Source organism: Colletotrichum gloeosporioides, assembly GCF_011800055.1.
Source record: "Colletotrichum gloeosporioides strain Lc1 chromosome Unknown consensus_32, whole genome shotgun sequence".
NCBI classification, from domain to species: Eukaryota; Fungi; Ascomycota; class Sordariomycetes; order Glomerellales; family Glomerellaceae; genus Colletotrichum; species Colletotrichum gloeosporioides.
The window spans coordinates 1018792-1031172 of NW_025544677.1; the positions used below are offsets into that span (position 1 = coordinate 1018792).

At 45.6% G+C, this 12381-nt stretch overlaps 3 protein-coding genes across 3 annotated transcripts; 1 reads left to right on the top strand and 2 right to left on the bottom strand.

The window, feature by feature from the left end:
* Nucleotides 1-3693: 3693 nt before the first annotated feature.
* Nucleotides 3694-5340, top strand: GCG54_00007358 (Actin-related protein 6; the record flags this gene model as incomplete). The annotated part of the gene is made up of 2 exons (XM_045407340.1): nucleotides 3694-4351; nucleotides 4433-5340. Coding segments are annotated over 2 exons (1566 nt in total), but the record flags the coding sequence as incomplete, so codon positions are not given.
* A 359-nt stretch (nucleotides 5341-5699) lies between these two features.
* On the bottom strand, nucleotides 5700-6462 carry GCG54_00007359 (uncharacterized protein; the record flags this gene model as incomplete). Its single annotated transcript, XM_045407341.1, has 2 exons — nucleotides 5700-5932; nucleotides 5988-6462. 2 exons carry the CDS (start codon nucleotides 6460-6462, stop codon nucleotides 5700-5702), a joined length of 708 nt encoding a protein of 235 aa, XP_045266262.1.
* Nucleotides 6463-9017: 2555 nt separating this feature from the next.
* GCG54_00007360 (uncharacterized protein) lies at nucleotides 9018-10586 on the bottom strand (the record flags this gene model as incomplete). The annotated part of the gene is made up of 2 exons (XM_045407342.1): nucleotides 9018-10041; nucleotides 10252-10586. Coding segments are annotated over 2 exons (1359 nt in total), but the record flags the coding sequence as incomplete, so codon positions are not given.
* Between the last annotated feature and the right edge of the window lie 1795 nt (nucleotides 10587-12381).

The window sequence follows — 12381 nt, forward strand, 5'->3', positions numbered from 1 at the left end:
TTAGATAGCTATCTATATATAAAAAGGTAGAAGATAAGGCTTAGAACTAAACTTAGAAGATTTATAAGATATAATAGCCTCTATAGTAATATCTTCTATATTCTTATTAAAAAGACTAATAGTATTTAGTAGGTGAGGGATATAATATTTAAAGAAGATAAAAGAGAGCTCCCCTTAGTTAAATTTAATAACTTATAACTAAGAGAAGAAATTAAACTAGAAACCTATAAGTATAGTAATAAATTACTAACTATAACTTATAAAACTAAGTTTTAGCCTTATAATTTAAATATAAAGTTATACTATTATATTTATTCTACTAAATAAGAACTACTATAAGAGGAGGTAGATAATTTATATTTAGAAGAAACTTAGGAATTAGAGGGTAATAATAAATAAGAATAGGAAGATAAGCTTCTTTAAGAATAAGAAGAAGTTAGTAGAAAGGGGGGTAGTTTACTAACTTTAGATCTAGAACTATATATATTAATACTAGATACTAATATTATAAATATATAGGTATAATTAATATTAGAAGAAATTTCTCTCTTATAATAAAATAATTAATATATTCTTCTAGGGTAATATTCTCTTATTACTCCTCTAAAGTAGAGATCTCTTATTACTCTTTAGTAATAATAATTACTAGAGGATACTCTATAATAATAAAGCTCTCTTAGTATTTCACTTTAAACTCCTCACTTAATATAAAGAAGATAGAGGGGAAGATTAAGAGGTAGTAGTAGAAGCTTTATTTTTATAAGATTATTAAGAATAATTATTTCTTCTTCTACTTAAATAACCTAAATATTTAGAACTTAGGTACTATATAATATAAAGAAGTTTAATAGGGAATTTAGTAAGATAGAGGCTATAGAGATTAACCTAATTAATAACAAAATAGACTAAAAACTAGTTACTTTTACTTTCTTAGTATCTAACTTATTATAAGCCTTTAATTTAGAGATTTACTTACTTATAACTTTTAAGAAGTAGGAGGTAATAGAAGAAGAACCTCTAAAGTTAGCTATCTTTAATATTATAAAGACTTAAGTTAAAAGTTTATAAGGGATAGAATACTAATAACTTAAAGAGCTCCTAAATAGCTTTAAATATCTCCTAAGTAAATAGGTATATAATAAAAAGGTTACTATAAATAGAAGACTTAATAAAGTTAGAGTAAGATAGGTTATCTATAGTAACTTTTAAGATAAGGATAGTAAGATAGTTTATACTATTATTACTAATCTTATTACTCTATAAGTTTTTTTACTAATTATAATATTTAAAGATTTAGAACTTTACTAAATTAATATAGTTATAGCCTTCTTAAATACTCTTATAAAAGATTATAATATCTTTATTACTTAACCTTATAGGTTTAATAATAGATCTAGCTAGTTCTATAGATTAAAAAGAGCTCTCTATAAACTAAAAGAATCCCCTCTTCTTTAGTATAAATAAATTATTACTATTTTTAAGTAATTAAGGTTTAATCTATTCTTAAAAGAACCTTATATTTTTATTAATAAGGATAGTATTATAATATTATTTTATATTAATAATATACTTATTACTATACTTAATATTAAGTAAGTTAATAACTTTAAAAATAACTTATATAACTTCTTTTAAATTAAAGATTTAAGTAAAGTATAATAGTTTTTTAGGTTTAAGATTATTTACTATTAGAAAATAAAATAACTTTAAATCTTATAAGCTAAGTATATTAATAATATACTAATAGAAAAGGGTATTACTAGATATAATTAAGTTTCCTACCCCCTTAATAATACTTAGTTACTAGAGATTATAAAATAATATAAAACACCTACTAAGATATATAAATATCAAAATAATCTAAGTAAGTTATAATAGATTATAAATAGTATATAACTAGATATTATAACGCCTATAAGTAGGGTTACTAAAGATTAATAATATACCTCTAAAAAGTATAATAAACTACTAAGATTAATATAGAGATATCTCTATAGCTTATAATAACTAGTACTCTACTTTAGTAGTTTAGGTTATTCTATTAATAACTTTAAATTATTAGTATTCTATAATACTAGCTAGTCTAACTATAAAAAAATAAATAAGTTAATAGCTAGCTATATAGTTATATATAGAGGAGTACTAATTACTTAAAAATTAATACTATAATTATTTATAGTTATATTAACTTATAAAGCTAAGTAGATAAATCTAATACCTAGAGGGAAAGCTCTACTATATATTATAGATCTCTTTAAAGAGATAAATATCTCTATTCACTTACCCCTCTAAGTATATATAGATTCTATAAATACCTTTAATAATTACTTATTAAGTAAATAGTTACTTAAACTATACTATATTAAGATTAAATATTACTAAATTATTAATAATATTAGTAATAGAGACTTTAAAATTAATTATATCTTAATCTATAAGATAGTTACTAATAACTTTACTAAACTACTAGTAGTAGAGAAGTATTACGACTTTATTAGAATATTAGGTTTATTTAAACTACTTATAACTAATAATAAGTCTTAATCTAAAGATAATATCTTAGGACTTAATCTTAATTAAGTCCTATATACTTATTTATTTCTTTTATATATAATAACTTTATTCCTTTATATCTTACTAATTAATTAATTTTTATAGTTAGACTTTATATTATTTTAATTACCTTAATTCGCTCTTTTTAATAGTTAAATTACTAACTATAAAAGTCTCCTATATAAGAAATTATCTAATAATAAAAGCTTAGAAAGTAATTAAAGATTTTAACTTTATTAAGTTATAACTTTACTACTAAGTTAGATATCTTAGTTAATATTTATTTATATTAAAATATAATAATACTAATTACTAAAAGAGATATAAGCCTAAATTTAATTTACTTAATTTTAATTAGATCTTAAGAGTATAAATTAAAATAAAAGTAAAAAGAGAACTAGACTTTATAATATCTTCTAATAATTATCCTAGTTAATTAAGTTTATATAAATTATTAATATATTTTAGAACTAACTCTTATAAGAATTTATAAACTTTACTTATTTTAAGGTATTAAGTTTAATTATAGAATATAGAACTTATATTATTTAACTAGTATTAAGGAGTTAACTAAACCTAATTACTATAAGTCTAATTTAAACCTAAGGTTTTAAAGTTAAGTTATTAACTTTTTTAATCTAAGTTTATATAATTTAGAAGTAGTTAAACTACTAAACTATATAGTTTAAGTTTATATTAAGGTTACTTTAAGATTAATAAGGGTTCTATATTATAATTAATATATAACTAAGGGTTAAGGGTTAGAAGTATTTTAAGAAGTAAAATAGAATAATAAAGTTAATATAGAAAGGAAGGTATAAGGGAGATAGCTAGGAATAAAGCTAATAGTTATATAATTAACCTAATTACTACTTTAGGATAGGAATAGCTTTATAGGGAGTACTAGTAGTATTAGCTAAAAAGGGGGTATAAGATAGTAGTTAGCTAGGCTTAAGTTTAAAGTTTAAATCCCAGCCTAAATCCCGCCTTTATATAAGGGGTCGGCCATACTACTTTATAGCTAGGCGCGCCTGGCGCTCGTAGCTAGATTAATTAAGCCACTTCACGCACCATGGATGACAGCTTGGGCACGGACACCTGTTAGGATAGCCCCAGCAACTGGGACCAGCTGTAGCAGGCTCACCAGCACACCGCCACACCGACAGCCTGGAGACACTTCCGGAGCCCCACACAACACGCCATTCGGTGAGCAGGCCAATTAGAGTCGACATTGAACTTTTCGCTGTTCTATCACCGAACAGCTCTCCCCACGTCCAGCCTCAGCTCCGCCCAGCTTGCCGTCGAACGCGACGCGTCGACCGATCGCCAGCTCTAGCGCACACTACTACGCACACCGTCACGATGGCGGGTAGTCGCAAAAGCAAATCCTCGGTCCCCGCGCCTCCATCAAGAACGCTCGTCCTCGACAACGGCGCGTCCACTATCAAGGCTGGCTTCGTTTCCGACGAGCTCACCGAAGACCCGCGAATCATCCCCAACTGCATCGCCCGCGATCGAGCAAGAAAGGTTTACATCGCGTCAGACCTCGAGAAATGTCGAGACTTCGGAGAAATTCAGTTTCGCAGACCCGTCGAGAAGGGCTTCATCGTTAATTGGGAAGCCCAGAAGGAAATCTGGGACCACGAATTCTTCGACGACAAGGCGCCGCAAAAGTGTGACCCAACAGAGACGAGGCTGCTACTCACAGAACAGCCTAACTCACTGCCTATTTTGCAGTCAAACTGCGACCAGGTTGTCTTCGAGGAGTACCAGTTCGCTAGCTTCTATAGAGGCACAGGTAAGTCCCTCCACTGTTCCATGTCTCGCCCAAAGGTGCCCAAAGGTGTCGGTCGGCCAGAAGCTAACTGCCATGCTCCAGGCGCCTCGTTCAATGCGTACCACGATATCCAAGGCATTCTCCAAACCCCTCGAGACCCGAGCACTGTCCCCCAGCTTCCGGCTGAAGTTGTCCTCCTCATTGATTCCGGCTACTCCAACACCATCGTCACCCCTCTCCTCAACGGTCGGCCCCTCCAGTCGGCTGTTCGCAGACTCGACGTAGGAGGAAAGCTCTTGACGAACTACCTCACCCGCCTCCTCTCCCTCCGATACTACGACATGCGAAACGATACATACATCGTCAATGAGATCAAAGAACAAGCCAGCTACGTCTCGCTAGACTTCAACGGCGACCTCGAGAAGACATGGAAGGGAACCCGAGGCGAGAAAAGAGAGCCATATATGACTGGGGCGGGCATCGCCAAGGACTACGTCCTGCCTGACTTTCACACCCGTACCAAGGGCATCGTCCGAGACTTTGATCCGGCAAACCATACCAAGGCGAAGAGGAAGGCGGTGGCGGTGGACAACAACGAGGATGTTCTTACCTTGCGCAACGAACGCTTCTCCGTACCTGAGCTCCTCTTCCAACCTTCTGACATTGGCCTCCGCCAGCCCGGTCTTGCCGATATCGTCATGCAATCGCTCTCAGAGCTGCCCATTGGCTTGTGGCCAGGTCTGCTGGCCAACATTGTGGTTGTCGGCGGGAATGCCTTATTCCCGGGCTTCATTCAGCGACTCGAGAAGGAGCTGGTTAAGAGGGTTCCGGACGCCTGCATTGTCCGCGTTGCACATCCTGTCAACCCCATCACGAGCACCTGGCACGGCGGTGCCAATCTGGCGAAGCACCCCGACATTTTGAAGTACTCTGCCACAAAACAGGAGTACGAAGAGTACGGTGGGGCCTGGATCGCTCGCAAGTTCGGCTCAGGAAGCACAGCCGAGTAAATTGTTGGCTCTACGATACATTATGGTAACCCTGCTGTCGAAAAGGACATGCGTCTCAAAAAACCGCCCCAGCAACATACCACTCTGGCGTAAACCAGCAGCTGGATACCCCCGATGCATAAGTCTATGAATTCAAAAACAACCAACTGCCATGCGTCTACAAAAAGAAACAGTCTTGGGAATATCAAATGCGCCACCACCCAGAAAATACCTCCCAAAGAGACTTCTCGTGCTGTATAAACCCGCCGATGTCATGTGGTCGAGGAAAGAACTTGACAGAGGGTTGGATAGATGGCCTAGCGCGATCGTCAGCCCAAGCATTCGATGGTAACAAGGTTTGAGGTCATACTGTAGACTACCTACTTGGAGCCTTGAGCCTCGCATCGTTTCAGGCATTCGGCAGACCCAATAGAGGCGCCGGTGCCGACAGCCGGAATGTCGCGTCTGAGCTGTGCGAACTTGGCGGACATAGGATTCCCTCCGAATGCGGCGGCAACCACACTTTGAGGGAGATCGAACAAGCCATTCGCGACGTTATGTGTCCCGGCATCCTCCGAACTGAGAGCTGAGATGAGGGTAGCGTTTCCACAGCCTACAAACATCTGGTTAGTCTCTGTTCTCGCATTGCTATAGTAGGGGAAACTTACCAGTATTGGACATAGTATGTAGACTCCCCTGCGGGAAAAGAGTCATCATGCCAGGCTCCAGCAGCGTGTTAACGACGCGTGCGCCGTTTTCCAGAGTCATGTATGTCTCGGTAGTCCCTTCAATCGACACGACGTAGTTGGAGGCCCTGGCATGGTAGTGAGGTGGCAGCATGGCGCAAGGGCCGAGGCTGATCCAGGCCATGGTCATGCCGTTGCCAACAGTTGCTGGAAAAGTGGCGGCGTTGGCGTTGACCACACCGCCGGGGCTATTGGTGTGGAATGCATGCGAAAAGTAGTTGAAGGTCCAATCTTTGTCGTCTGGCAGTATCTTGAGCTTGTCCAGCTCTGTCGGGCTGGACTTCAGAGATTTGACAACATCCGGGTACAGAACCTCGTCAGTGGCGATGGCACTCGCTACGAGTAGCCCAAAAATGATGAAAAAGACTGTTTTTGGCGACATCGAAGCGGCGATCATGTTGGACGAAGTGAACAAGGTTAAGGCGACCAGAAAGGCGACCAACTCAATCGTGAATATCCCGTCTAGACCGTTCGTCCTCTGGCGGACTAGGACGAGGCGACCTTTTATCAGCCGATCCCCGACTATGTTCTCGATCGGTTTGTGTTGTTACTAGAGCCCCAACTGGCCTCGTGAGGCGCTCTTCAGCAATGGAAGCTGCGCGAGGGGAATGCACCGAAGAGACTCAGGCAGACAGACTCAATGACTTCGAATCAAAACACCGGAACGCTTTCCGGACGGAGCACAAAACCCACTGACACCCTCATTCGGGCGACGAGGTGCTACTTTCTCATCCTTCTGTATCTTCGAAGATCAAGGAATCCACCCATTGCTGACGAATGAGGATGACCGATCCTCCAGGGCTCTCCTCAGTGATCTCGATCGGTCATGTAGGTCTGTCGTACGCGAGACCCTGGAAGTAGAGAGGACTCTGGAAGCCTAGGACCCTGAAACTCTCGGTGCTCAGTACCAGGAGAGTGTGCAACTCGCCACCCCGCCATCTGCACGGCGAGGAGCATACGGGAACCATGGTAAAGTGGTTAGCCATGTCGCATCCCGGTATGTAGCTCAAGGGGTGCGGCCGAGCTGACTGGAGATGATACAGCCGTGTACACCCCACTGTCAAGCTGTCCCAGGGCCTTTTCTGCTGCCGGTACCGCGGATAAGTCTCGCCTTGAGCAAATGATCTGATGACACCGTGAAAGAAAAGGTTTTGAACCAGCTGATAGAATTGACCTGCGGATACATCTGGGGGCAACCTGAGAAGCTCACCCGGCTTTCGGTAGAAGGTGATTCAGAGGCGGAGACTCAGGTGCCCTTAGAGTAAGATGGTGGAACCAACGGGTCTTTTGCATCGCAAACTTGATCGGTATTCGGCTGTAATCTGTTTGTGGGGGGGTGCAAGATGTTGAGGACGAAATATTCCACCTTCTGATCACTGTGTGTTTAGTATCGTTGACAGGTTACCCATCCCTGGTGAGATGAGCATTTGTACACGCTGAGGCGCCGTCGTATACCTTGTGGTCTGCCACTCTTGACATTGAGAGCATGGTGTCCGAGGCGAGCCGTTTCCCTGCTTTTGGATTAACAGTGCGGATGAGGCTATCCGCCACGTAACGTGGATATGAAAAGGCACCTTCTCCGGCGTCTCCGAGGCCGCCAGTCCATGTTTGTCAGGCTTATGCGATATATCATCTTCAATCCTCACCGACTCTCCATCATAAGAATCGTCAGCAGCGATATGAGTCAAAACCACCCCGTGATGCTGGTCATGACAGACATGGCGGAGGGCATGATGGTATGAGCCTCATCCATATCGCTACGCCGACCTTCCGCGACGACTCCCGAGTCATTCGAGTCCACATCCAGTAAGCACCTGTCAGTTGGAGCCAAATGCCCAAGACGTCTCCAAATATCTCGTGACGAACCTAGGTCTGCCTCGTTTGCCACCTGCAATCCTTTCGAGGGGGGGAAGGGTCGAAGCGGCCTAGTGCCCAGAAGAATGCCGACAAATCTACCATCCCGGACTGTCACGCTGCAAAAGAAGGGAGAGATACCACTTAAAATTTTAGACACATGTGACCGAAATAGAATTGAGATAGTCTATTATATCGATAGTTTTTGGCGTTTGACGCCTTCAAAACGCTTCGCATCAATGAAGGGTATCTCACGAGAAAGACATCACCGCTCGCTGATGAGTACCCACGTCCTCTGCAACCACCACCGGAGGGGAACCAAGCCAGGTACGAAAGCATTCGCCAAAGTTCGGGCCTACGGGCCGGCTTGAGATGAGCCAAAAAAACGAGAAGGAGAATGGTGTCACGTCCCAGTGACACATTGGAGGGGAGATGGTCGGCACAGGAAAGGGAAAAGATCAGGACCTAAACGCAGACCTTTTCGGGTCGGGTTCGGTTGTGAAGTATTCCCCTTCAATGGTTTGCCGCTTACACGGCAAGGGGCTCAGGGCCCGGGTCATATCCATGATTCTACAGGTGTCGCAAGAAGCGTCCTCGGCTTGAGCACCCTGCGCAAATACGTCAGTTGCTTCCTAAGAATTCTGCAGGATGGGGGGTTGTTGTACAGTCACACTGGATGTCCAAGGTCAGCAGGGCACACAACGACGAGTGCAGAGGGGTCTTCTTACGAAAGTCGAGGTCGAGCCCTCATTGTGAACCAGACAGTAGCCGCCACAGCAGCCTCTACAGAGCCTCTGGGTGCGTTCGATACAATCATGACACTGTTTCTTGCCGTCAGCTTGGGTCCATGATCGGCAGAAGCCTCAAGTCTAGACTCGCCGACGACGGTTCCGACTTACATTGCTTCCGCACTCCCAGCAACTCTTAGTGATACGAGCCTATATCGATCTCGGTCAGCATCGTAATATCCAGCCATCTTGTGAACGGTGGCAAATCCAGCAAGCAGGCGCAAGACGCATGGAAACATAGACAGCGTTGTGGCATACACTTTGGAGCAGACTACGGCGGACAAGAGTAGGGAAAACCGTCCGGCCCGGCCTAGCGTAGCGCATCGGTGACCTCGCTTGCGGTGCATTTCGGGAAGCATGTGCCGTTTCGTACCTTAATCTTGGGCTGGCTCTGTTGCTCCTCATGCTGGACCCAGGCACCTCCCTCGGCGTCGACAATGATCACATCGGTTTCGGCCAGCTCGATCGCGGTGCTGGGCGTTTGGTAGCACTCCTCGCACCACCACTTGTTGCAGCCGGCGCAGTAGCGTTCGCGGAGGCAATCGAGGCATCGCGCAACCAATGATTCGGTCGAGGTCGAACCGGCCCCGGGTTGCGGAGTCGTTGCCGCCTTGATCGAAGACGTCAAGACTGGCGGCGGAGCCAGAAGCGGGCGGTGGCTTGCCGGCGTCTCCTTGTGAATAGTCATTCCCTCGGGGGCAGCGCCGCAGCCGGCGCAACCGCCCAGAGCAACGGTCGCGACGGCCCAGTGGCGCGCTGAGCCCGGAACCCTTACCTTGCCGTAGGCCGGCGAGTTGAAATGATGAGGTCCGGAACACGGTACTGCATCGAAAGCGATGATACCGTGGCAGTCGACCAGGGTGTTGGCCCACTCCTCAACGAGCGGGCGGGTAATGATGCGGCCCTTTTTCTGGTACCACTCATCGCCCTCGCTGCGAAGGGAGGAGCTCAGCGCCTGCTGCGACTTGGCATTCCACCCTGCGCTGATCTGCGCGGCGGCCGAGACCGCAGCGGCAGACGAGACGCCTGATGCCGTCATCGGGGGCAGCTTGCTGTCTGGCGCTCCAAAGATGTATAGGCCCTTCAGTCGGGGCATACCCTCTGGTCGCGAGGGTCTGCAGGCATGTTGAAGGGAGCCGCAGAGCCTGCGCTCGTTGAGGTTCTTCGCGCCGCGGACGGAGAGAATGCGAACACTGTAGCTCGGGTCGTGAATGATATCGTGGCAGAGCTCGGCAGTGACGGACAGGCCGTCAAGGACTAGCGTCTGCACATCCTGAAGGATGTTTCGGCGGCGGATGCTCGAGAAAATGCCTCTCAGCGGGCCAGAGTAGAAGCTGTTGGGGCATCGTCGCGTCAGTATTGGAGTTTTGCGATTCAAGTGTCATGCGATCCTCCGCAGTGGAGACTGAGGCCGTTTTGCGACCGGTAATGACGCCGTTGAACGGCCGTTCGGAGCTTCGGAGGAAGCTCAAGATGGGGCTGGATTGGGAAAAGGACGAAAAGGACGAGAAGGAAATGTGAATGAGAAAAAAAAAACCACGCACTCATCTTCGGTCAGATTCTCGTCAAGTTGAACGTTGCGCCACACTTCGCCACCGCGGTCGATACCATCAATGTCAAATTGCGCTGTGCGGACCTGGGTGAGGTCGAGATGTCTGAACACGCCCGGAGTGTGGGTGACGAGATCTCGGAAGCTTCGGCTCGTGGATGCGAGACTCAGACGATCATGGGCAGAGAGATGGGGAGCTGTGTGGGCGAGGATGAGAGGATTGTAGAGGAGATTGATGAGACTTGTGGGTGGGTTCTCGTAAAGCGTGTAGGCGTCGTCGACGTCCTGGAGCATGTTACGGCGAACGCGCGCGATGGGGTGATCCGGGGGAGCTGAGGTTCTGGGTGTTATGCGACGGCCGGAAACCACGAGGGCTTACGGCGATCAGACTGGAGGGGTGAGATGTGGTGTTTGTGGTGTTTTGTTGGAGGGAAAGAAAGAGAATGCGACAGCAACCTCAGAGCTGAAGATGTCCGTCGTCTCGAAGGGTGATCGGGGCGGGATCGCTGGCGCGCAATCTCTCGGTCTCGGCTTCTGGACGGTGACGTTGGCGGCGACTTGTTTACATGGGGCTGAACGTGTTGAGAGCTTTGCTTAGTGTCAGTTGACGTGAAGGACCATATCAAGAGGCACGTCTTCGAGGGAAGACGTGTCGGTCTAAATATCCACGCCGTTCGAACCTTGCCAGGCACAGGAAATGCGGACGGCGGGCTAGTGTCCGGGGCAAGCAAGACAAGACAAGAAACGTGGGAGTGTCCATCCATCTGCTACGACAAATTACTATTCTGGACCGTGAGGGTGAGGGTGGTAGCTTTGCGGTGAGGAGGTACTCCGTGAAGCGCGCAAGCAAGGCAAGGCCATGTACACGGCGAGCAAGGGACCTTGGACCTTGAACTTTGGGTCGACCGCACCGTCAGTAAGATGCGCCGAGAGATGCAGCACGGGCGGACTAGAGCTCAGCAGGCTAGACCGGTCTAAGATCCAAGTGGATGGACGTCCAAGTTGCCCACCCAGATGATACCCTGGCTGATGTGCTCTACGCGGCATGCCCTCCACTATGCTGTACTTCCGTTTGCCATGTTTCGCAAAGACGCTGAAATGGCTCTGTGGAGGCGAGGGGGAAGAAGAGAGTGAGTAGGAGAGGCGCGCATCAGAGCTACAGGGGAGGATAACCCATGTACCCAGGTACAAACGGGCAGTGACATGTCGCCTTCCTCAGCAGGGCAGGTGTTGTCGGCAGAAAGTGGTAGCGTGGTAGTATCTGGGGTTGGCCCGGTTGGGTCGGACCCTGAAAGAAGGGTCGGCCGTGTCCAGTGGATGGGGTCATTGAGGGCCATTGGAGCAGAAGGGGGGAAAGGATAGTGCGGTTGAAACGGAAGAGCTTCAACCCGCCGTCTGGTGCGGTCTTGGCAGATGCAGAGCAACAGAGGAGGTCCGCTGCGCTGGCACGTCGAGGTCGAAGCTGTTCTGTCTGAGTCTCCGTGCCATGCATGCTCATAGTTATGCTGCCAAGAGTCGTTGTCTGTAGGAGAGGAGAGTGGCGGCAACGGTGACAGAACAAGAGTATGGAACGGACCGAAAGGTGAGGCAACAGATGGGGGGACACAGCAAGGGGTGGTCTAAAGTTGGCGGGGATGAGCGTGGATGAGACTGATGGGATGGGCACACATGGACCATTGGGAGAAAAGGGGGGGAAGACGTAGTGAGGTGTGTTGTTGAGATGAGGTGAGGCGGCACTAAGCAGCAGCAGCAGCTGCTGCTGCTGCTGCTGCTGCTGCTGCTGCTGCTGCTGCTGCTGCTGCTGCTGCTGCTGCTGCATCAGGTCAGGCGGCGCGGTGGTGCACCCAAAGAACCCATCAAAAATGAGCATCTGTCTTTTTGGCGGCTGTAGGAAGTGAGCCCAGATACGCATATCCGCGAATGATGACCCGAGATAACCAGGGGCCGCTTGCCATTAGAAGATGAGATTCGTACGGCTAAAAGAGACCATTGGAGAGAGCGGATGACAGGTCTCCCTGGCTCGGCTGGGCACCCATCTCAACTACTTGGTAGACTCTGGAGGCTAGAGCTACTGGCCTTTGCCTACGCTTTTCTCGTCCCATCAGATCCTTGGGGCTTATTAGAT